This window comes from Lonchura striata, chromosome 19 (genome assembly GCF_046129695.1).
Source record: "Lonchura striata isolate bLonStr1 chromosome 19, bLonStr1.mat, whole genome shotgun sequence".
NCBI classification, from domain to species: Eukaryota; Metazoa; Chordata; class Aves; order Passeriformes; family Estrildidae; genus Lonchura; species Lonchura striata.
Window position 1 is genome coordinate 9,762,858 of NC_134621.1, and position 24,714 is coordinate 9,787,571.

Genomic DNA, 24,714 nt, shown 5'->3' on the forward strand with positions numbered 1-24,714 from the left:
AACCCCAGAAGTTTCTCTCCTCAATTTGGTTAAAAGACACCTCACAGGACCTTGGAGACTTCACCTCAAACTTAAGGATAGAAAATTGGACAGGAGCCAAAAAGTCCTGCCTAAGCAATTCACTAGAAAAGAAGAGAACAAAAGAAGTAAATAGCTTTTGTGAAGTTTTTTAGCAGGAGCAAGAACTTCTTGCCCTGGCTCGGTTTTTCTCTGTAAAGAGCTTTGTTATTTTGCTTTTTAATAAAACTTTTCTGTTTCCAGCACTGTCACAGGAGCCATCCTGCTGCTTTTATACCACCTGAGGTAGCTGAGCTGTCAAGGCTGTAATGTTTGAATAGACAAACATGAGTTGGTAGTGCAGGAGTCACTGTGGAGATGCCACATGGGGATGTGGCCACCAGGGTTTGGTACTACAAAACCCACCAGAAGTGGCTGCTTGAGGAGTGTACCCCTTTTGTGTTCTCTTTGAGGGCTTGGTTTGCACTCCAGCTGGAGTGGAGCCAGAAGGAGTCCTGGTCCAGCTCCAGCAGCACAGCCTCTCCTCAGGCTCACTCGTTGAGAACACACTTTGTTATCTCTGTGTATTTGGATTTTTCAGCTTGGCAGGGAGCCCCGGGCTGTGCTCACGGGTGTTGTTTAGTCTGGAGTGGGCAGTGTTAGAGTGGGGACACCAGGGATGCTCCTCTCACACTGGGCTGGGATGTCCCCAAGTGTGAGGCAAGAATTTAATTCCTTGGGGGAGAGACCTGGGCAGGATTAAAGGCTTCAAACCTTGGGCACTGGGCAGTGGTGAGGAGCTGGTGCTGGGGCAGGTGACAGGACATCCCCAGGCCTCAGGTTTGTGTAACAGCCATAAGAATTCACAAATAGAAATAATGAACCTGTGAGACTATTTGTAATACATGTCAAAAACGCTTTTTTAATTTCTTTGGTCATTTTTGGTCATTCTGTCAAAATATTTTTAAATACAAGGTTGTGCACCTACAGCAGCAGTGGCTCCAGGTGACCCTGCTCTGCCCTGGGTGCTGAAATATCTTTGAGATATCTCAGTGTTTGTGTCCAGGAGGGTTAATGAGGGAGTTTCTCAGAGATTTGGGTATTTCCAGGTGTCCTGCAAGGCTTAAAGTTCTATTTGACAGCATCAAACCCAGCATTGTTGGTGAAATGTGGCTGGAGCAGAGCTGTGGATAGAAGTAGCCCTTTGCACTTGCACACCAAGGCTTTGCAGGAAGAACTCTCTCCTGCTCAGCGTCTCCAGGGTGGCTGGGACACAAAAGAAATATTCATAATTCCTTGGTTTTTCCAGAACCATTTGGGTTGGGAGTTTTGCACCTAAGCCATGGCCATGGGTCCTGTCCCTCTGCAAAGTGACACTTCAGGGTCAGGCCAGACTTCGGTTGTGGAGCCTTGGGAGCTGCCCATGAGCTGCCAAAATTCACTTTTCTTCCATGGAAACCCATGAAACATTCCCATTTTGCCCTCATTTGAGGGGTGGGAGTTTGCTCACACAGAGACTACAGCTGATAGGGGAAAACCAGATGATTTAGCTTTCAAAACCTTCCAAGAAATCAGACCAAAAATCCTTGGGAGAGACAGGGATCGTAAATGAGCCACTTTTATCTCCTGAAAAATGGGAGAAAGAGGCATTTCCTGCCTGTGAAATTTTACCAGCAAGTTATAAACCTAAGAGTGTTGTTTGAAAGGAAGTGTTGCTACATGACTATTGAACACATTTTTAATAATAAATTGTGGTGAAGACAGAACTAGTTAATATCCTTTAAAGGAAATAGCTTTTTGTGGCAAGGAACCATTTATTTTGGATTAAATCATAAAAAGTTTTTGACTGCAGTGAAAAGTCTGGAGACTGGGATTTTCCTTCAGAAGTCGAAGTTTATTTTCTGTTACAGCCTATGTGGGCAGCAAATTCCTCTGTCTTCCCTTCCTTTGTTATTCTCTGTTCTTTCCACTGTGAAACGTTGAAGTTTCCTTGTTCAATATTGATATTTAACTAATTGAAGGGGGTTACCAGCATCCATCCCCGTGCTCTGTCAGTGGGAAGAGGTTAAGGAGCCCCTTGGCAGTGTGCTTCCCTCCCCTCCCTCAGGAATTGGGTTTAAGACCTTCCCAGGGAAGTGTTTTGTGTGTATTCGTTGAGTCAGGGTTTCTGTGTCCTGTTCCAGTTCTGCTCTCAGGCTCGGTTTGGTTCTTGGGCTGGGCCAGGAGCGCTCGGGGTCGGGGCTGGGGCACGGGAGCTTCCAGGGATGCTGCAGCCAAGTGCTGCCATCAGAACCCAAAAATCAGGGAGTCACTGGGGCTGGAAAAGCTCTCCAAGCTCATTGAATCCAAGCAGTAACCCAGCACTTCCAAGCCCACCCCTGAGCCACGTCCCCACGTGCCCACATCTGTTGAACCCTGCAGGGATGGTGATGCCACCACTGCCCTGGGCCCTCTCCCAGTGCCTGCCCACCCTTTTGGTGAAGAAATTCCTCCTAATTTCTAATCTGAACCTCTCCAGGCTGTTTCTTCTCATCCTGAGAGGGAACTTGCCAGAAAGGCTTTGTAAAGGTGGCACCTTCTTCAGCATCAGTTGGTTCAGTATTTACTGTGGGGTATTTTTTGTTTTGGTTTTTTTTTTTTCCCTAAAAGAAAGTAGATTTAAGCTTCTGCTTAATGTCACAGATTCCCTGGAAGTTTTGTTTATCAAAACCGGGTTCTGGAGATATCTCTCAGCATCACTCCAAACCAGGCTTGCTTTTTTTCTCTCTCAATTATTCTTAAAACTTGGCTTTGGAGTTAAGTGCTTGTGGATGTCTCCATGTGCCACATTGCAGGGAGAGCTCTCAAATGAGCTTGAGCTCGAAGGCTCAGGGACCAGCAAGGCTCCAGGGCTTGTTTACACAGAAAATTCATAGTTTTTTGGGTGCTGGGCAGCAGATGCACAATCCCATCTGCTGAGCCACCAGCAGAAGCTTCTGCAGAGGGAGCCACGTTTAGACTTTGAGCTGTGTGTGGTGCTTCACTGGGGCTTTTCCTTATTGCAAATCCCAAGGGATTGCAGGAAAACCCCTCTGCACTGGTGGGCTGTGCCCCAGGCTGCAGCCCTGGGCTGTTATTTCAGTGTCTGAAGCACCTGGAGCCTGTGTGGATACCTGGTACCTGCCATGGGTGGCTTTTGTCTTTCAGTCCCTGAGCTGGGGACTTCTGTATTGAATCACCTGCTTTTCTCAGATTTGCAATCTCCAAAAGCTCGGTTTTTGTGTCAGATGGGGCTGACAGGGGCCACAAGCGACGCAGACCGACAGATAAACACACACGGTGGTTTTGTCCAGGAAACAAAGCTAAAAATAGTAATGATTCATAAAAACACTGTGGAAAATACTGGTTTTCTGGTGCATGGAACAGGTACCATCCAATTTTGTGTGCTATTAAGCTGCCCCCACATTTGGAGCTCCTGTGCAGATGATTTTCTCCCCGAGCCGACGTCTGCTCTGGCAAACTGGGGGATTTTATTTTGACAGAGAGACACTTGCTTGGCAGTTCCTATTGAACAGAACTGATCTTGAGGCTTCCAAATACTCTTTTCCTTAAAAAAAAAAAAAAAAAAAAGCCTTTTAAGTGTGTTTGTGTTTGGGGAGAAAGTCAATCTTGTGAGCTGGACTGTTGAATTCTGGAGGGAAGGGGGATCCTGGTTCCTGCATCCCACTGCAGCCTGCTGGGGTGGTTCTGCTGCTTATTTTGGTTTTAGAGCAGTGCCATGCTCAGGATTGCTGGTGCTCCTGCAAACCACTCACAGACCTTGGCCCCAGAGGCTTGGAGAGGCGAGTGCTTTGCATGTTGGAACAAAAGGAGCTCAGAAATTTGGCCTGATCCAGTTAAAAGCCGTGAAATCACCTGATTTCAGCCCAGGATTCATTAAATAACCATAAAGGCAGCACATCCCCCCCACCATCCACACACCTCTGGGTGCTGCAGGTGCAAGTCCTGGCCATGGCAATTCCCATTTCCCATCCCTGGTGCTATCATGAAATCCATGTCTTACTCAAGCTGCTGTTGTTGCTTTCTGCTTTCTCAAAAAGCAAACCCCAAAGAATGTTAAACCCTGCCTGCGCTTTGGCAGCTGGGAGGCACGGACAGATTGTGCTTCAAAAAAATGGCAAAGTTTCAAAATATTGTGTTCTGTCAAGAAGAGACAAGGAAAATAAACTCCCCAAAATGCAGATTTTATTTCCTTGGGAGGAAAGGTTTTTAATGTTTATTTGGGTTTGGCCTTTTGCTCCCTGGTTCTGCTGACACCGCTCGTGAGCCACGATAAGATTCAACGCTGCACAACCTGTTCTGGGCCCAGTTCAAATCAGCTTCTTTGCCAGTAGATTCATTTTCCCCTTCCCATAGCAGTTCCTGAGCGTCAGGGACAGCACATGGGGTGGTGCAAGCAAAGCCACGAAGGATAACGTGGAAAAAAGGGAATAGCAGAGCAAATTTGTGCCTATTTCTTTGACTTGGGTTGTGCCACTGTGACTGCAGCAGAGTGAATCCTCTGGAGGAGCTGCTGAGTGTTCACAGGGATAGTTCAGCTCTAAAAGAAGCAGCTTCTCCATAGGCAATTTGGTGGGTTTTAGTGTCTGCTTTTCCACGTGCAAAATCAGTTTGAAGATGCTTTTCCTGTTCTTGTGCTGTTCCTTGAGGATGCAGAGAGGTGGCTGGGATGGCAGCTTGGAAAATGCCAGAGGAGCAGGGAATTGCTTTCCCTGCCCTGCCAGACCTGTATTTTTGAGATTCCTTTTTTTGGGTAAGGTGCCAACATCCAGAAGAGCTCTCCCCATGAGCATCCCACAGGGCTGAGGTGCACTTGGCACAGCCTGGGCAGGAAGGGGGATCTGGAGCATCCAGCACAGCTGGGCTTGCTCCTCACTTCTGCCTCCTGCATACAACCCAAAAACTGGAAGGAATGGAGGAATTCCTCCATTGGTTTTTAGAATAGTTTTTCCTTCCTTACACACCTGTGGGAGTCCAGAGCTTCCCTCTGGCTGCCCTGGGACCCTGGCAGGGGTCAGGAACCCCCTGGACAGAGCCCCCAGAGACACTGGCTGTGATCTCTGCCCATGGAAAAGAGTTTTCAATCTTACAGGATCAATTACCAGCTCTGAGGGTTTGATATCAGTAATAATTAAGTGTGGCATGGGTGCAAAAGTAAAATTTTAGGATTCTAGATGAGGGGTCCAAAGGGGACAAGCTGGAGGAAATTGGGTGTGCCTTGTCCTTTTTCTCCTTCTTCATGCCCTCCATGTCTCACTGTGGTGTTGGCATTTTTCTGTTGGTTCAGGCTGGGGACACACTGTCCAACGTAGGTGACAGATATTGGCACGTTCTTGTAAATGCAGCCCAGGGAGTTTCTGGTATTGAATGTTTGTCACATCCCACTGAGGGCAGAGCCCCACACGCTGCCCTGCAGGACAGAGCTGGGCAGGGCAGCAGAACATGTGAGAGATAAACAGAATAAACAACCTGGAAACCAGCACAGACCAATTCTGGCTTCTGCTTTGGCAGGGGGCTGACAGACAGAGACTTTCTACAATCTTGGAATCATCAATAGCTCAGATTCCAACATCAGCTTTTATTTTTGGGAAAACTCAGAGCTGTTCTTTGTGCTCTCCCTGACCTTGCTGCTTTTATTTTGCTTTTCCTGTGTGAGCTTGGGAGCTCCTGGGAGCAGAGAATTGGCTTTTGTTTTTCAGATTTTTTTCCCTGTGTGTGTTCACATCTCTGTTGATTTCTAATCCCAGCAGTGAGTGTGCACAGGGGTTTCCAATAAATGCACTTCCCATGAGGTGTCAGCTGGGTTCTTGCAGCTTGCCCCATCCTTTGTCAAAAGGAGAGAGCATGATCCCATCTTTTGGAGCAGATGAAGGAAAAAAATACTAAAAAAACCCACCAAAAAACACTAAAAATTAAAAAAAACCCACCAAAACCCCAAACAAACAAACAAACAAAAACATCTTTGAAAAACCCCAAACAAAAACAAAACAAACAAAAAAAAACCCAACAACAGCAACAAAACAGCCCAAAACCAAAATCTCTAAAAAATTGCTAATCTGAATTGATTATTTGAGTCATAAATGCAATTTTCCATCCTGGATGCCTGCCCTTTGATCCAGCACCCCTCTGGCACTGGGATGCACAGGCACCTATTGATGTGTCAAAAGGAAAAACAAATTCAGACTTGTATAGGTGAAGTTTGAGAAAGAGGGTTGGGAACTGAGAGTAAAACTCCTGCTTAAAAGAAAGAGTAATTAATAGAAATTGTTTGATTAAAAATGCTGAATACCTCAATGAGATGCAGACAGTAAAACTGCTTAAGTGAAAGAGTAATTATTAATATAAATTGTTAGATTAAAAATGCTGAATACCTCAGTGAGATACAGAGAATAAAACTCCTGCTTAAGTGAAAGAATAATTATTAATATAAATTGTTAGATTAAAAATGCTGAATACCTCAATGAGATGCTTGTGCCTCTTTTTGGAGGGGGTGGACCAGGGATTTTATTACCCAGCCAAGCAGGCAGATGTTTCCCTTGGGCTTTGGTGACATGAGTGATGTTTCCAGGTTATTTTCTCCATGAATTGGAGCCCCCGTGCTGAAATGGGGCTGGATCTGTGCAGTCATAAAAAGGTTCTTGTGTTTCTCTCTCTGCCTGGCTCTCGTGGCTGCTGGGTTGGACCCCCTTTCCAGGAGAGCTGCCTCACATCTTGAGCTGCCTCCAGCTCAGAAAAGCTTGGCTGGTCAGTGTGAATAGAAACAAATGGCTTTGAAGCCTGCAAACTTGAATTCTGCTTTATTTTTGCTGGGTTTGCATAACTTTAGTGACCAGGAGATGAAACGTGCACTTAAACAGAATCACAGTCTGCACTTCTAGATGCAATTTGAAGGAGATGTTTTATCCTGCCAGGGTTTGAAGTTCTGTATCTGGAATTGTTTTAAATCTGAGAAGTGTTTGAAGGGATCCTGTGTGTGTAGGAGGAGAAATACCTCTCCCTTTGCCTGTTCTCGTGGCCTGCCTTTGCCAGAGCTCTTGCTGCTTTCTGGCCTGAGCTGGCAGGCAGGGCTCACAGGTTTTAATGAAACCTTGCTGAACAAAGGCACTCTGTGTTTGAACTCTGTGCCCTGAGTCTGCCCCACCAGCCTGGCTGGGCATTTCTGTTAAATGAGGTCAACACATATAGACAAGCTGTGTTTTGCAAATTAACCCCAAGCAAATCATAACAAACAACAGCAGCCAAAAAAAGTGCCTTTCTTTAAGTCTGCCTCTTTCTTGTTTCGCAGGCAAGAAGAGAAACCCTGGGCTGAAAATTCCTAAAGAAGCTTTTGAGCAACCACAGACAAGCTCCACGTAAGTCTGCAAACACTGAGGCAGAGTGGAAAGCAAACCACGAAGCCCAGCTGCCTTCCAGCCTTGGCTGGCACCTGGCAGTGCCCAAGGCCAGGCTGGATGGAGCTTGGAGCACCCTGAGATAGTGGAAGGTGCCCCTGCCCATGGCAGGGAGTGGAATTAAATTATATTTAATGTCCCTTCCAACCCAAACCATTCTGGGATTCTGTGACAATTTCTCAGCCCTTGCATTTCCCAGGGGGTCTCAGCTCCATCTGAGATGCATCATTCAGTCTCATGTGCAGTAAAATATAAAAAGATAAAGACAAAAAGAAAAAGATAAAAAAAGAAACAGAAAACAACCAGAATGGGCCCCCAGTTTCCACTGGTGTGGCACTTCAGCCACCAGTTTGAGTAGCAGGCATTTGGTCAAGGCACAAAACCTCCTCCCTTTCCCTGCCTGCTCAGCCTTGCAGAAGGAATCCCTGTTTTTGAGGCCCTTTGTGCAACTCCAGCCTGCTTGGCTTTCTTTGCTTCTGTGGGTTGAGTGTTTTTAGCCTGTCAGCCTGTGCTGTGTGACTGAGGTGATGATTTACAGCAGATTTGGATGTTCCTGCCTGTTTAATCCATTTTTCCTGCAGGCTGGCAGAGATTTGGTGCTTGATTTCACAGTGAATCCCGCTGGGATCCTGCAGGGGCAGGCTGGGTGTGAAAAATGCCAATTGCAGTCACTTTTTCTCTTTTTTTGGGGTGACTTTGTGGATCTGTTGATCCTGCAAAGCCAGGCGGCTGCTCAGGGCTGCGGCGAAGGTGTGAGGGGATGCTTTGGGGGCTGGATTTAGTCACTGAGGGAAAATTCATCTTTGTAGGGAATATTTCAAATCTTCTCCCTTTTCTTTCACGCAGACCACCCAGAGATCTGGACTCCAAAGCCTGCATCTCTATTGGTGAGGAGGTAAGGCTGAGAGACCTTTGGGACCAGAGACCATCCTGGGCTGGCTGCTTGTGAGATTCACTTCAACCCCCCCAAAAAAGGGCAGAGGATTAAATCCCAGCTATTATAATTAACACAGCCCATTTCACCTGAAAGAAAGAGCAGTTTCTGGAGGAATAAAAGCTGAGAAGATCCAACTGGGGAGCTCATGGGGGCTTGTGAGCCACGTGCAGCCATAAATATCCAAGTGGCCCCTGGTGTTGGTGCTCCTGCAGCCAGGGCTGTGTGGGTGGGACCCCAGAGTGGCCCCGTGGCCAGCTGGAGCTGCTGCTTGGCACTGCCCTGCTGACGTGCCCCCAGCACCCACCCCTTCCCTCCCATGGCACGTGGGCTCCCTTCATATTTTCCACTGTGGAAATTCCTTCCTTGCTGCACTGAGGTGCAGCTAATCCCCTGGAAATAACCATTATCAGGCAAGAGGGTTGCTGACAGAGGTGTTTTACTCTCCTCTGCAGTTCCTTTGCTGATTTAAAGCCTTCACCCCAAAATATTTCTCTTTGCTGATATTGAAGGTCAGTCTCCTCAAGAGCTGAACTCAGGGTTCAGCTTCCTGCTCTGGAGTCAAATCATTCTGACAGCATGGAAACCAATCCACCTGAATTAAAAAAAAATCAGGGAAAAAAGCCCATGGACAGTTATTTTGACAGGAGAGAAAGGCAGAGCTGAATTCAAAAAAGCACTTTAAAGCTGGACAGTAAATATGTGAGGTGTGAAAGATAGGCCTTGGTGTCAGTGAGGTAATTTATGCAGTGAAATGCTAACCCAGCAGTGGTTTGAAATTCCTAATTTTGGAGGCTTTGCTTTCATTTTGGATTTTGTGTTCGGAGCAGGGGCTGGGAGGTGGAAGCATGGTGCAGCAGGGAGGCAGAGCAAATGCCTGCTCCAAGAAAATCACCTGTCCCTGCAGTCCCAGCAGTGAGGGGAGGCTCCAGGGCTCCCAAAATGCTCCAGGAGCAGTGAGGGCAGGCTGGGTGGTGCAGAGGGAACCCCACTCAAAGCTCCATTTGAGAGGAACTCCACTCGCAACCCCAGAGGAGGGGAGCCCCACTCACAGCCCCCAGTGGGAACCCCACTGAGAGCTCCCAGAGGGGAACCCCACTCACAGCCCCTAAAGGGAATCCCACTGACATCCCCAGAGGAGGGGAACACCACTCACATCCTCCAGTGGGAATCCCTCTCACATCCCCTAAAGGGAACCCCACTCACAGCCCCAGGGCTCAGGCTGTTCTCCAGGCACAGGTCTGTGCTGCCTCACAGGGTCTGGCACACTTTATTTTGCATTTCCCCTGGCTCTGTGACCTGTTTATCCAGGTTCCTTTAGGATGGGCACCAGCATTTCCACACCCCCCCCCAATCCCAAGGGGAAGGAAGCCACTTTCCCAAGTCTGGGAGTTTATCCCAGCTGGGGAAGGGATGCACGGGGGGAGGATGTGCCAGGCAGGGCTGCATGAGAGGGGCAGCAGGGCTGCACTTGGGGAGCTGCAGGGCTGCAACTGGGGATAGCAGGGCTGCAATTGAGGGGCAGCAGGGCTGCACTTGGGGAGCTGCAGGGCTCTACTTGGGGACCAGCAAGGCTGCACTTGGGGGGCAGCAGGGCTACAGGTGGGGAACAGCAGGGCTGCAACTGGGGGGCAGCAGAGCTGCAATTGGGATAGCAGGGCTGCATGGGGGAGGCACAGCACAGAACGTTGGGGGGGAGCAGGGCTGCAATTGGGGGGTAGCAGGGCTGCACTTGGGGGGCGCAGCTCAGCTCAGCCCAGCCCAGCCCAGCCCAGCTCAGTCCAGCCCAGCTCAACTCAGCTCAGCCCAGCCCAGCCCAGCCCAGCTCAGCTCAGCCCAGCCCAGCTCAGCTCAGCTCAGCCCAGCTCAGCACACACACCCAGGCCCCGCTGCTGCCTTTTGTCCCGCAGAACTTTGAGGTGAAGGCCGATGACCTGGAGCCCATCTCCGAGCTGGGACGAGGTGCGTACGGGGTGGTGGAGAAGATGCGGCACATGCCCAGCGGGCAGATCATGGCAGTGAAGGTAGAGTGAGCCTCGGGGGCTTCTGTCCTTTCTGGGGTGCTGGGCACACCTGTAATCCCCCTTGTTCCTTTCCTGACATTTGCTGCTTTCCTCATCTTCTTTCCAAACAGGGAGATTTGGGTGGTTTAACCAAGAAAGGGGGGTGTTTTAAAAGCAGGGTGCTCCAGCATTGTAGTGCATCAGTCACATTGTTCACCTTTATCCACAATATTCCTCTTTGTCTAGGATTCAATACACCATCATTTTTAAAATACACACATAAATTTACATATTTTTACACATTTTAAAATATATTTACATATAATTTTACATATTTTTTCTGCTGTAGCCCCTTAGATTCACTTCATAATTATAAAGAAGGATAAATCCAATTGCACAAGAGACTCTTCTTCTTCTGGGACTTTTTCAGTCTCCTTGGAACAGGAAGTTTTTGTTGGGATTTCCGCGTTTTGCCTGCCGCAGTGGGATCTTGACTCATGGCAGGCTTGTAGATACTATCATGAAAAGTTTTCATAACAACAGCTTAGACTCATAAATTTGAAGATTAGGGAAATGGTCATGGGAAAAACTGTAGTTTGGGAAGGACCAGTTTTTGCTTGGCTGAATTTTAGTTTCCTTTCAGAGTAAGAGAAGAAGATCTGGAAACTCTGAGCAAACTCTTTGCTCCTCAGTTGTGGGTAGATTTTGCTGTGGGTGCTGGCTGGGCCAGGTCCCAGGGCCTCTGTGCTCTTCATTTGGTGTTTTTGTTTGCTTTGGTGCTCCCCAAACTGCCAAAGACCCCTCTGGGGTGATGGAAGATCTCGGCTGGGCGTGGCGGGAGCATTCAGGCTCTCTGTGATGCTGAGTTTGATTCTGTCCCATAACTGACCTGGGGTGGCTTTGGCCAGGGAGCCTGGGAGGTGTGTGTGACCTGTGCCTGCTCTGCTGTGGTGTTTGGCAGCTGAGGTCTCCAGATATTTCACATCAGGGACATCTCTTCCTGGGAGACTGGGAAATGCTCCTTTTCCAAAGCCATGGGGAACCCACGGGCTCTGGAGCCCTCCTTTGTGCCAAAACCTGCTGATGGAACAGAATTGCACTCCAAAAATCCCGGCTTCCCACCAGCCTGGAATTTGATTTCCTGCTCCTTTCTCCTCTCCAAGCCACTTCTTTCTTTTGGCTCTTGCATAAAGAGTGGTGTTTGCAGGGAAGAGCAGAACCACCAGTGGTGAGAAAACCCTGGGGTGCTCCTGCACCAAAGCTTAGAATTAAACAGAGGATTTGATCTGAGAAAAGCCTTCCAAACTTAAGTGCTAGAAGTGAGAATGTGGATTTACAGTTTAAAGCAGAGACGTGTTAATTAAGAAGAAGAAAGTTTAGAATTTCAGAGTTTAAGATACAGAAAAAATTAAAGTAGTTACAAAGGTGAACAAGGAATTTAGAATGCACTACTGTAGGTTTGTGTGCCATAACATGATTGGCTGAGAAAGCTCACACTGCAGCATGAGTCTGTAAAATGAAATATTTAAGGATTGGATCAAAAGCATAAATATCCTTTTAAATATCCCCTGGGTGCTGGGCTGGGGATGTGTCTGTGACAAGGGTGGTGACAAAGGGGTGGCACGAGGGGTGCTGGGAGGGTCCAGGTGAGGTCCCAAGGCTTGGGGCAGACCTGACCTGCTCTGCCTTGCAGCGGATCCGAGCCACGGTGAACAGCCAGGAGCAGAAGAGGCTGTTGATGGATCTGGATATCTCCATGAGGACGGTGGATTGTCCCTTCACTGTCACCTTTTATGGGGCTCTCTTCAGAGAGGTGAGGCTCCTTGGGGCTCAATTCCCACTCCTGCACTTCCTGCAAGTGCCAGGATCTCATCTCCACCTGGACACCGAGGTTTGCTCAGTCCTGGCCCCAGGGTGTGTCACTAACTGTGGCTGTGTGTGGGACAGCCTGGCCACAGCCTGGGCCCACAGCGTTCAAATTGCCCTGGCTGGGCTTCATCCATGTGGAGGAAAAGTGTGGAAAGCTCTGAAAATGAGGATTTATTGAAGAGCTGAACTTTTCCTGGCTGGGCATTGGGAGCCTCAGTTCCTGATAACTTTCTGGGCTCCTAAATCACCGTGGCTGTGCTTTGGGAAGAGTGCACCCTAAATGGTAGGGAATGTGCACAGCACTGAATTCCAGAGCAGGGAAAAGAGAGCCCAGGACAGTTCTGAATGGGTTTAAAAAACAGGGAAGGGAAGGGAAGGGAAGGGAAGGGAAGGGAAGGGAAGGGAAGGGAAGGGAAGGGAAGGGAAGGGAAGGGAAGGGAAGGGGGAAGGGAAAAGGGAAAAGGGAAGGAAGAAGGAAGAAGAGATATTTTGTTCAAATATCTGGGTATCTGCTTGCTTTGCTCTCCAGGGAGATGTGTGGATTTGCATGGAGCTGATGGATACCTCACTGGATAAATTCTACAAGCATGTCATTGACAAAGGCCTGGCGATTCCCGAGGACATCCTGGGGAAAATCGCAGTCTCTGTGAGTAGCAGCAGGGTGAGGGGGGAGGAAAGGGGTTTCTCTTCTAAGCCAAGTCCTGCTTACCTGAGCTGCCTGCTCTGTGTGCAGCAGGAAGAGGGTGGTCCATGTGCCAGCCCATGTGGCCGTTCCCATGTCTGGCCTGAAGTGATGTTGTGTATAAGCCACCAACGTGCCCATGCACACACGTGATGGAGAGCTGGCCCATGCGAGGTGTGGGGAGGCTCCTGCAGCTCCTTTCCCTTCTCATCGGGGTCTGGAGCCCCCAGGAAGACCCCTGGATACCCACCAACACCTCAGGCTGCTGGCAGGGTGCAGGACTCAGGGGGGATGTGGTTTTCTTGCCCTCCTGGTGGCTCTGGGGGTGAAGCCAGCTATCATTTTCTCCTCCTCCTGGTGCTGGCAGCTGTGATTGACTGTGGATTTGTCGTTTCAGATTGTAAAAGCATTAGAACATCTGCACAGTAAACTCTCCGTGATCCACCGAGGTGAGTGCCAGGCACACACTGCCCTGCTCTCAGCCTGGCAAGGGCTCCCAAAATACCTGAGATAAAGCAGAAATACTCCCCAGCATCTCAGGACCTGCAGCAAAACCCAGGCAGAGGAGATGGCTGCTGTTTGCTCCTTAAAATCTGCTGCTCCCAGTGTTTCCCTGAAGGGGAGAAGGGGCTGGCAGAGAAAGGAAGAGCTGCTTCCCTATACCCATGACCTAAACCCTAAACTCATGGTCTGCTTCATCACCTGGCTGAAATTCAGGCTTTTCCCCCTTTCTCCTTGGAAGGCTTTGGAGCAGGCTGTGCCCAGGTTTGTCCCCCAGCTCCGTGGCTTTGTGCTGGTGTGCAGTGACAGGGGATGTTGGAACCCTGGGTGCTGAGAATTTGGGACTTTCTGTGCTGACAGGCACTGACCCCCAGGAGAACACTGCATTTGACCTGAGGACATAAAAAAAGCTTCCAAAATGGAATGACAGAACTGTGATTGTGGGTGTGGAGTTTGGATAGAAGTGTGTAAAATCACAGGGTGGAAAACTCAGAATTTAAGGTTTTAGAATATAGTAACATATATATATAAAATTTTATATATATATAAAGTGTATAAGTTTTATATCTGAAACTCCACAAAGGATCTCCCTGCCAGCCTCTTCCTCCTGCACTGCTCCAGCCATCCTCACCCCTTCCACGAGCTTTCCTGAGCACCAGTGCAGCAGAGCAGCCTGATACCTAAATCAGCCTCAGATGAAATCATGAATCCCCTCCTTAAACTCTTCTGATGTTTTCCCCTCTGGAGAGTCTCAAAGCTGCCGTGAGCACACTCAGAAACAAATCTGCAGTTGCTGCTTGACACATTTATTTTTAAAGGGTCATTTTCAATTTGTCCTGAGGAGGAAGGAGCCCTCCTGGAGGGTGTGAGTGCCTGGGAAGCAGCAGAGTTCAGCTGGAGCTGGCAGTGGCACTGGCTGTATTCTTCCTGTGCCTGGGGCTTGACTTTCTGCCTCTGTATCACTTACAGGAGGTGGATAGCCCTTCTTGGCTGCTGGGTTTCTGTGTGTACTGGTTTGATTTCCACTGAAAATTGTCTTATTTCAGCGTAGTGACAGATGGGTGAGAGGATTTTGGATACCTGATTGCAGAATGCTGATTAGAAAGCAGATATTAATGAGCTGTAAACCCACAGTTCTAATAAGCAGGACTCAAACACAGCTTCTATCATCCTTCAAAGGGTGTTTCAGCTCTTCCATTTAATTCTTTATCATGTGGAGACAGAGGATCTTCAGGAAGTGACCTGTTATTTCTGGGTGGCAGCAGGGAAAGGATTGCTCCCTTTGGAGCATCCCAGAGAAAGCAGGGTCACCTGTGCTGGAATTCCATTTGGGGTTAGCCTCAGAGAGCAATTCCCTGCTCTGCAGGAGAACACCTCCATGCTCCCCTGGGTGTCACCTCCTGGCACCTCTGGGTGCCTCAATTCCCCTTTCTGCTGGGATTGGAGCTGCCCTCAGGAGCCTGATGAGCACAGCAGGGATTTGTAGAGCCACGATGGGCAGAGATAAATCTGGCAGGAGCACAGAGATGAGACTGGCCTGGTTTCTGTGGGGTGTGGAGCTCCCACTCCCCTGCTGCTGCTCACGCTGCAGTCGGGCATTTTGTCCTTAAAATCAGCAGCCAGAGGTTTCTGAACCTTGGATCCTTGTCTCAGCTTACTGCTCTCCTTCCCCTGCAGCCCTTTCACCCTTTCCTGCCCCACATCCTTCCCCCACGGCTTGTTCCTTTTGATGGCATGACTCCAGACCCACGGGGCCTTGCCAGAGCTCCAGCCCTTTGCAGACATCCCATGGGATCACCCCGTGGAATCACCCCACAGAACGACCCCACAGAATCACCCCATGGAATCACCCTGTGGAATCACCCCAGAAATGACCCCATAGAATCACCCATAGAATCATGCACAGAATCACCCCACAGAATTACCCCATGGAATCACCCACAGAATGACCCCACAGAATTGCCCAAAGGATCACCCCACAGAATCACCCCATGGAATCACCCCATAGAATGATCCCACAGAATCACCCAAAGAATGACCCCACAGAATGACCCCACACAATCACCCACAGAATCACCCACAGAATGACCCCACAGAATCACCCCATAGAATCACCCCTAGAATCACCCACAGAATCAGCCCACAGAATGACCCCAGAGAATGACCCCACAGAATCACCCCACAGAATCACCCCTAGAATCACCCACAGAATTGCCCAAAGGATCACCCCACAGAATGACCCCACAGAATGACCCCACAGAATCACCCCTAGAATCACCCACAGACTCGCCCACAGAATCACCCCACAGAATCACCCCTAGAATGACCCACACTCGCCCACAGAATCACCCACAGAATGACCCCACAGAATCACCCCATAGAATCACCCCTAGAATCACCCACAGAATCACCCACAGAATCACCCCTAGAATCACCCACAGACTCGCCCACAGAATCACCCACAGAATTACCCCACAGAATCACCCCACAGAATCACCCCACAGAATCACCCACAGAATCACCCCTAGAATCACCACAGACTCACCCACAGAATCACCCACAGAATCACCCACAGACCCACAGAATCACCCAAAGAATGACCCCACAGAATCAGCCCACAGAATGACCCCACAGAATGACCCCAGAGAATGACCCCACAGAATCACCCACAGAATCACCCACAGAATCACCCCACAGAACGACCCAGCCCCACGGCGCTGCTCCCTGTGAGCTCCGTGATGTCCATGGCTGCTCCCTGAGCAGTGGGATGTGCTGGGGGGTGCAGAGTTCCCTCCTGCTGCCCTGGGCCAGGGAGGGGAGTGTGTGCAGGGACACTGGCAGGATGCTGACAGGCCCTGCGGCTGTCACCTGAACACCGGTGGGATTTTGGCTCTGCTGGGCTGCTTGTGCCCTCTGCTGATAGAACCCTCTGTGGCTGCTTGTGGCTTGGCCCAGGCACCCCCAGGTGACAGTGCCTGTGCTCTGTGTTCCTTCTTGCAGATGTAAAGCCCTCTAACGTGTTGATCAATACGCAGGGGCAGGTGAAAATGTGCGATTTTGGGATTAGCGGTTACCTCGTTGACTCTGTTGCTAAAACCATGGATGCAGGATGCAAACCCTACATGGCTGTAAGTTGAGAAGCTGCTTGGGGAGCAGCCAGAGGAACGTGAGCCCGGGGGGAAGGATCAGCCTCCAGCAGCCATCCTGGGGATTTGGGTAGCCCTGAGTGAAGGGATACAGCCCCCTGGGGAGGGGAGGCAGATCTCATGGCTCAGATCTCATCTGGGCTTCCTGCTGCCTCCTCACCCACCTGGGACCTTGGGGAAGGCTCTGGGATTGCTCCCATTGCTTGTTTGCCTTTTGCCCCGTGGGGACATGGGGAGGAAAACCACCCAGGGACTGGGAGCCTTGGGCTGCTCCTGGGAGCTGCTGTGCAGGGCTCACCCTTCACGGAGCACTTGATCAGGGTGAAAACAGTCCTGGAGAGCTGGGGCTTGTCAGCCCCTTTGTGCCAGCTGTGCCAGGTCAGCTCCACCACCCCAGCCCCTGGTGCAGGTGGCTCCTGGTTCTGGTGGCCCATTTCACTGCCTGCCCTTCCTGGTGGGGATGGGGAGCCTGCACAGCCAGGAGGGCGAGGTGGGGTGTGGGCTGAGGGGTGCTGTGCTGCCACCCTGCGAGACCCACCCTGGGCGTGGGCAGGGCTCTGGGAGCATCCCTGCTCCTCACCCACCTTTGTCTCTGTTGGCAGCCTGAGAGAATCAACCCGGAGCTGAACCAGAAGGGATACAGCGTCAAATCCGACATCTGGAGCCTGGGGATCACCATGGTAGGGTGACCTGGGGGCTGCCAGGGCTGTCACCTGGGGATCACCATGGTAGGGTGACCTGGGGACTGCCAGGGCTGTCACCTGGGGGCTGCCAGGGCCACCAGGAGGGCTCGGTGTCCCTCATGGGTTCATTTTCCTCCCCACAGCGATCCTGGTGGCACGGGGTGGGAAGGGGGAGAGCTGGGGAAGGTGCCCCGGGGTTGGAGGGAAGGAGGAGGGAGCTGCTTGGTCAGCTCCTGGCTGCTGTGGGATGTGGAGCTGCAGCTGCCGGGAGATGGCAGCATGGGCTAAGGCATGATGGATTCCCAGCCCAGAGAGTCCTCCCAGCTCTCAGCCATTCACAGAGGCCCCCTCGGGACAGCAGGGACAGGGGTGGCTCCCAGGCAGTGTTTTGGGGGAATCCATCTGCTCCCAGAGTGGTTCCACAGCACAGTTACCCTGTGCAGGATGGGGCTGGCTTGAGCTGCCAGGGGATTGTGACAGGGATTGCCTGGGCAGCTGGCTGGGGCTCCTCCAGCCTCTCCTGTTTGCTGGGGGAGGATAAGCAATGTGCTGTGGCCAGGTGGGGTGAGGAAATCATAGAATCCCAGAATGGTTTGGGTTGGAAGGGGCCTTAAAGAGCATTTTATTGTACCCTCTGCCATGGCAGGGACACCTTCCACTGTCCCAGGCTGCTCCAAGCCCTGTCCAGCCTGGCTTCGGACATTTCCAGGGATCCAGAGGCAGCCACAAGCCCTGTCCAGCCTGGCTTTGGACATTTCCAGGGATCCAGAGGCAGCCACAAGACCTCTCCAGCCTGGCTCTGGGCACCCTGTTCCTCACCACCCTCACAGGGAACAATTCCCTCCTAATACCTAATTGATACCTCTCCTTTTCTAGTTGAAAAACCAATCCCCCTTGTTCCATCACTGTTTGCCCATGTGAAAAATCACTCTCCCTCCTTTCTGCAATGCCCCTTTAGGCACTGCAAGGGGCTCTGAGATCCCCTGGGACGTTCCCATCTCCAGGCTGAGCAGCCCCCTTTGTGTGGATCCTACACAAACACCCCCGGGCGGGCACGCAGCCCTCCCAGATCCGTGGGGTGGGTGGGCTGTGGGTGTCCCCGTGCTGAGGGGTGGCTGTGTGTCTGCAGATGGAGCTGGCCATCCTGCAGGGTGGGTGGGCTGTGGGTGTCCCCGTGCTGAGGGGTGGCTGTGTGTCTGCAGATCGAGCTGGCCATCCTGTGGGGTGGGTGGGCTGTGGGTGTCCCCGTGCTGAGGGGTGGCTGTGTGTCTGCAGATCGAGCTGGCCATCCTGCGGGGTGGGTGGGCTGTGGGTGTCCCCGTGCTGAGGGGTGGCTGTGTGTCTGCAGATCGAGCTGGCCATCCTGCGCTTTCCCTACGACTCCTGGGGCACGCCCTTCCAGCAGCTCAAGCAGGTGGTGGAGGAGCCCTCGCCGCAGCTCCCAGCAGAGAGGTTCTCAGCAGAGTTCGTCGATTTTACCTCGCAATGGTAAAATTCCCTCTTTTCCCTCTCTTTCCCTGGCCCCACAGGCAGCTCTCAACCCTAATTTTGGGCAGAGCATTCTCTGGGAGGGCTGGGCTCTGTGTGCCCTTGCTGAGCCTTCGCAGGTGCCCGGCACGCAGCGGGGCTGGGGGCAGCTGTGGGCTCTGCCTAGGAGCAGGCTGGGCTGCTCGAGGGCACACAGGGGATTTAGGAGCTCCTGGCCCTGATTGCCCCCATGCCAGCAGCACAGGGGTGCTGTGAGCAGGGACAGCTCGTGGCCCTGAGTGTGGAAGGACAGCAGGGTATGGGATGGCTGCATCCTGTCTCAGGGGATGTCACAGCACGTGTCGCAGTGGAGACAGCCACAAAACACAGAGTATCACGACACAATTTCAGAAAGCTTCAGCCCATACAGAATAACACCACTCCAGAAGGCTGCAAGCACCCGCTCCTTCTTTACCCAACCTTTTACACCCCTCGTGTCCATGCAGTGCACCTGTGTGCCCTCTGTTCCAGCACCCCTGGGCACTCCCTGGCTCATGGCTGCCAGTGCTGCTCACCTGCTTCTCACAGCTGGAACCTCTGCCAGGGACACAAACTGTGCCACACACAGCCCCACTGCCACGGACACAAACTCTGGCTCTCAGGACAGGTTTTGCCCGTGGTGTCCCCCTCTGCCTGGTGTCTGTCCCTCTCCTGGGGCCCTGGGGCTGCTGCTCTGCTCTCCCTGGGCCTGGCAGCTGGAAGCAGCAGGAGCATTTGGCTGTGCTGTAGGAAAAGGGCTGGAGCAGCCCCGCTGCTGTCTGCAGGCTGCACAGAGAGCTCAGGCAGCCCTGCCCTCACCAGCCCCCTCCAGCTTCCCTGCAGGGCTGGGTGCTCCAGGCAGGCACTGCAGTGCCACCCACCCGCCTGCCAAGCTGGCTCTGCATGGTGGCCACAAAGGGTGGCAGATGGACAAACAGAGAAATGTGAGACTGTTCCTGAGCTGCCAGCAACGGGGCCAGGGCTCTGCCGTGCCCCAGGAAGGGCATTGTCAGCTGCTCCTGCCTGGGGACTCAGTACCTGTGGGAATCTGAGTATTGATGATTCTGAGATTGTAGAAAGTCTCTGTCTGTCAGCCCCGCTGCCAAAGCAGAAGCCAGAATTGGTCTGTGCTGGTTTCCAGGTTGTTTATTCTGTTTATCTCTCACATGTTCTGCTGCCCTGCCCAGCTCTGTCCTGCAGGGCAGCGTGTGGGGCTCTGCCCTCAGTGGGATGTGACAAACATTAAATACCAGAAACTCCATGGGCTGCATTTACAATAACGTGCCAATATCTGTCACCTCCGTTGGACAGTGTGTCCCCAGCCTGAACCAACAGAAAAATGCCAACACCACAGTGAGACATGGAGGGCATGGAGAAGGAGAAAAAGGACAAGGCACACCCAATTTCCTCCATCTTGTCCCCTTTGGACCCCTCATCTAGAATCCTAAAATTTTACTTTTGCACCTGTGCCACATTTAATTATTACTGATATCAAACACTCAGAGCTGGTAATTCATGCTGTAGGATTGAAAACTCTTTTCCATGGGCAGAGATCACAGCCAGTGTCTCTGGGGGCTCTGTCCAGGGGAGTTCCTGACCCCTGCCAGGGTCTCAGACCTGCCAGGGCAGCCAGAGGGAAGCCCTGCATTCCCACAAGTACCAATGTTTAGATTCTTCAGAGTCTTGTTCAAACGTGTTTTCATGTCCCTGGGGTCCAGCTGCTCAGCTCCTGACCCACGCTGGGGAATACCTGCCATGCCCACTGTGCCCTGGGTCTGGGAGAGGTGGGAGCTGCCTTGGAAAAACCTTCTCACAAGATGCCCCCCGTTCTTGCCAAGCCCACGCTGAGGTTTTGGAGCAGCTGCTGTTCCTGCAAACAGTGCTGCTGGCTCTGCTGTTTCCCTGCTTGTGCCAGGCAGGCTGTTCCTCTCAGGGGATTTCTTTTCCAAGCCCTGTGTCTTGCAGCTCAGGCTGTGGCTGCTTTAGGAGTTACATCCACAGCCACTCTGGGGAGCACGTGCTGATTCCTGTCTTTGCAAATCCTGTCCTCCAGCGTCGCTGAAGATCCCTCACTGCCAGCAGAGTGGCACGGACTTGGAATGGTGAAGTTTGCACCAGTTTTGTGGAAAGGACTTGGAATGGTGAAGTTTGCACCAGTTTTGTGGAAAGGACTTGGAATGGTGAAGTTTGCACCAGTGTTGTGGAAAGGACTTGGAATGGTGAACTTTGCACCAGTGTTGTGTTGTTAGGGTCTGGGAATTCCTTCTGACACTGATCCAGGTCATATCCACTCTGTATCAGGCCTGGCTTAGGACTGTGTTTATCCATCTGCTGCCTGAAGTCTGATCACCTGTAGGCACTGCAGGAAGGTCTCTGCGATATCTGAGTCAGGATCAGATCCCAATATAACTCTTCATTCCTGAAAATTTACATTGATTTTGGTAACTTATCACCAGTTTTCCTGCTATTAGTAACCTGGGGATGAATTGGTTTTGTAGAGGGTCTAAATTAAGAGAATTACACCAAATCTGGACACAGCTAACCTTCAAATCCACCGTGTCATCTTGGCTGGGGCTGCTCCTGGGCTGGGAGGATGTGACACATCCCGTACCTTCGGGCCGGCGATATTGGCACGTATGGGCCCCGGGTTCCTCTGTTCATTCACAACATGACACTGAACACGAGCCCTCTACACACAGCAAGCAGGAAATATCTATTCAGTGTGTGTCCTCTGCTTCCTCTGGGCCCCAGCAAATCCCAGCAGAGGTTCTCACTTTTGTTTTGCTCAGTGTGACACCTTTTCCCCGCCACCGCCGCGTACGTGTGTGAAGATCTTTTCAAGTTGCTCCAAGTGTCTTTCCCCTAAATACACTGCCAGGAAGTGAGTAGAGATTACGTCCTGTCTTTTAAAAAGCTATTTTCTGCTGGAGGGAAACCAAAATAACTTCCAGCTACAACCCTCCAGGGCCATCTGTTGTAGGAGAGGAGAAAAAAAGGATGTCCCATGGAGCAGTCCCCGCTGATAACAGCACGGTGATAAACAAACAGTTGGGCACGTGCTCTGCAGCCACTCAGTCGCTGGTCCCAGGCAGAGCTTGGAGCCTTGAATCCCTTCCCTGAGTCACTGGCCTGTTGGAGAGCACCCAAACTCCCAGCTGTACCCAGCCCCCAGCAAGAGGCAGTGTTTGAAGTGGTGTTCTTGGTGGCTCCAGATCTCTTGGTGGATCTTGAGCTCTTGGCTGTCCTTGTCCTCAAGGCCTAAATTGTTTCCTCAGCTTGGAGGAGTAGCTAAATTTATTCTGCAGAGTCTTTAAAACCTTGCTTGTGTCATGGTGTAATTTTATGGCCTTGCTTAAATTGCAGACAGAATGTAAATTCTAATTGTTTTCTTTCTTTTTTTTCTCCCAATTAAAGCTTGAAGAAGAATTCCAAAGAACGGCCAACATACCCAGAGCTTATGGTGAGTGTGGCTGCATCAAGCAGTGTGTTCAGAGCTGGAAAGGGTCACAGTGAAGTGCTGAAAGCAGAGATTCCAGTAGTGGTGGTGTTTTGGGCTGCTTTGCATCTCTTTTTTCATACCAGATGGGAGAACTGTGACACTTCAGAGTCCTGGGAGGTTGGCTGCTAAGCAGAGATGCTCTTTGAAATCTCAGCCAGGTGCTTTTTTGGAAATCAAGGGAGAAAATGCATGTTAAAGCAGGTCATGGACAAGAATGTGGCTGTGAAGAATCAGTTAGTGAGGCTCAAATCCTCCTCTGGGTTTGTGTGATCAACTCAAACACCTCGGTGCTCCACAGGTGCTCCACAAGAGCTGCACAGTGGCCAACTGGGCTTTGCTGCCCTGGTGCTTTGGAGAGGGGGAGTTTTGGACAGAGTCACTGCTGGACGTTGGGGACAGGGATGAGTCTGTGACTAATAATCCCAGTTATTGAATTTCATCTGCTGCCTAGAGACTGTTTACTGGGAGAGATAACTGAGGAGTAACTAAGGAGGAAAATGCCAGTAAAGGTTGGTGACAAGGGAAATGCAGGACACTGGTCTGTGCCCAGCCAGAGCTCTGGGCAAGAACAGATTTTTCTGCTTGGTCTCCACAGCTTCATGGCCTCCCCCTCTCTCCTGACTTTCTGGTATTGATCCTGGTGCTCCTAAAAGCTGGCAAAAAGCAGGAGAGCTCAGGAAGTTGGTGTCTCACTCCTGCAGGCATTTCATCCTTTTTTACTCTCACACAACTTACAGCTTTCTAAAAGCAGGAAGGTGCCTAAATTTGTTATTTCTGAAGATCCTGACCCTGCATTCCTACCCCTGTCCAGTCTCAGTCTCAAGATCACCTGGATTAAAGGTGGAAACTGCTGAGGGATTTTTTTATACACTCATATTCCCTACCCAACAATTTTTGGGATGTACATTCTGCCATCAGAGGGTCAGAGTCATCACCACCTCACACCTTCTGCTCAGAGGTGAGAAGGTGCAGGTTAAAGGTGATTTTTACCTGCAAGCCATGCTGGAAATCCACGACCCTGAGTTGTAGGCAGTGAATAATTCCCGTGGCATTTGGTGCTGTGCCCTATAATGCAGTTAAACTATAAATAGATCTGATTGACACACAGCTTGCCCCCAGACTGGTTTCAAACAAAGGGAGGCCTGAGATTTATGGCTGTTTTTAAAAAAACTTTATTTTTTTTTTGGGGGGGGGGTGGGGTGGGTATATTATTGAATAAATCCATCTGTATATTTTAAGCAAACTTCTGAACTTTGCCAAATGGCCTTTTATCAAAAAAGGTTCAGCGAAGCAGCTCCGTCTGCTGCAGCATTAATACCCATTGGCAAGGGAGTGCATTTCTATTGAATTAGCTTCTTGGATCACCCCTGCAGAGTATCTCAATGCTGTGGTATTTTATGGCTGACATGGATGTTGTGAGGTCCTGTGGTTGAGGGTTGCTGTTTTGTTGGGGTTTTTTCCTCTCTCTTACAGCATTAAGTTGCAGCGCTGGATTGGACTTGTCATTTAGACCAAGACTGCTCCCTTGCTTTCCTGTGGAATTGAGGTTTCTTATGGAAAATATGACTCTGTGCTATCTTGAGCATCAGGAAAGCTGATAGGGGTGCTTAATTTCATTTAAAAACCCCCTTCCTCAGGTGAAGTGGAGCATGAAACTACTGCAGGAGCAGTGGTCTGCACACCCTGCGTGGCACGGGCTCTGTGCCAGGCTCAGAGCTTGGCTTCCCCGGGGCACGGGGCTGGAGGGCACTGCTGCCACCCCAGCACATTTTTGGGTGCTTCCAGCCTGTGGTAGCTGTGCTTTGGGTGTCACTTCAGGGGGGTGTGAAAGCAGGGACATCATGCTGGGATAATAACAAGACATTGGGGTCACCTCAGAGTTACTCAGGACACTTAATTCCTGTGACTGTCTGACCTAGGGAGACCTTAAGTTTTGTCTGGATCTTTGCCTCAACCCATTCCAGCCCTGTTTCCCACATAATTGTGCTTCCTCTTCCTTACTGGTGTGTCTTTGGATCGCTTCCCAGCCACTCTGAGCTGCCTCATCTTATTCCCTGGGTGACTTTCCACTCAAACCCACCTTGAAAAATCTCTTTTCTTTGCTCTTCTTCTCCCTCCACTTGGCCATTGCCAAGAAACAGCCAACGCTCAGGAACTGAGGTGAGGGGCAGCTTGGAAATGCCCTGGAAACTCCAAACAACCTTTAAAAATCCAACTTGAAATGAGAGGGTTGGAAATCAAACCCTTGTACAGAGCAGAGATCACTGTGAGCCCTGCAGGGCCCTGGCTGCCTTTTGCTTCTCTCTGACCTCCTCCATACAAATAAATCCGATTATCTGCCAGGACAGTGGGTGTCAAGCAGGGTTTTGGGGGTTTTCAGGTGGGGTCTCAGCTTGGTGCGTTGCTGAGCCAACCAAACTGAATTGCTGGTCCTGGTGGAGAGGGGTTTTGTTGCTGTGGGGGG

General features: G+C 50.8%; 1 protein-coding gene across 1 annotated transcript in view; it reads left to right on the forward strand.

Moving 5' to 3' along the window:
- Window positions 1-24,714, forward strand: part of MAP2K6 (mitogen-activated protein kinase kinase 6) — a 46,706-nt gene that overhangs the window by 20,801 nt on the left and 1,191 nt on the right. The window contains exons 2-11 of the mRNA XM_021536912.2: window positions 7,322-7,388; window positions 8,274-8,322; window positions 10,272-10,385; window positions 12,058-12,177; window positions 12,763-12,879; window positions 13,313-13,364; window positions 16,417-16,544; window positions 17,165-17,242; window positions 18,594-18,733; window positions 22,166-22,211. Coding sequence (XP_021392587.1) covers window positions 7,322-7,388; window positions 8,274-8,322; window positions 10,272-10,385; window positions 12,058-12,177; window positions 12,763-12,879; window positions 13,313-13,364; window positions 16,417-16,544; window positions 17,165-17,242; window positions 18,594-18,733; window positions 22,166-22,211 — 911 coding nt within the window. The remainder of the gene's footprint in view (window positions 1-7,321; window positions 7,389-8,273; window positions 8,323-10,271; window positions 10,386-12,057; window positions 12,178-12,762; window positions 12,880-13,312; window positions 13,365-16,416; window positions 16,545-17,164; window positions 17,243-18,593; window positions 18,734-22,165; window positions 22,212-24,714) is intronic.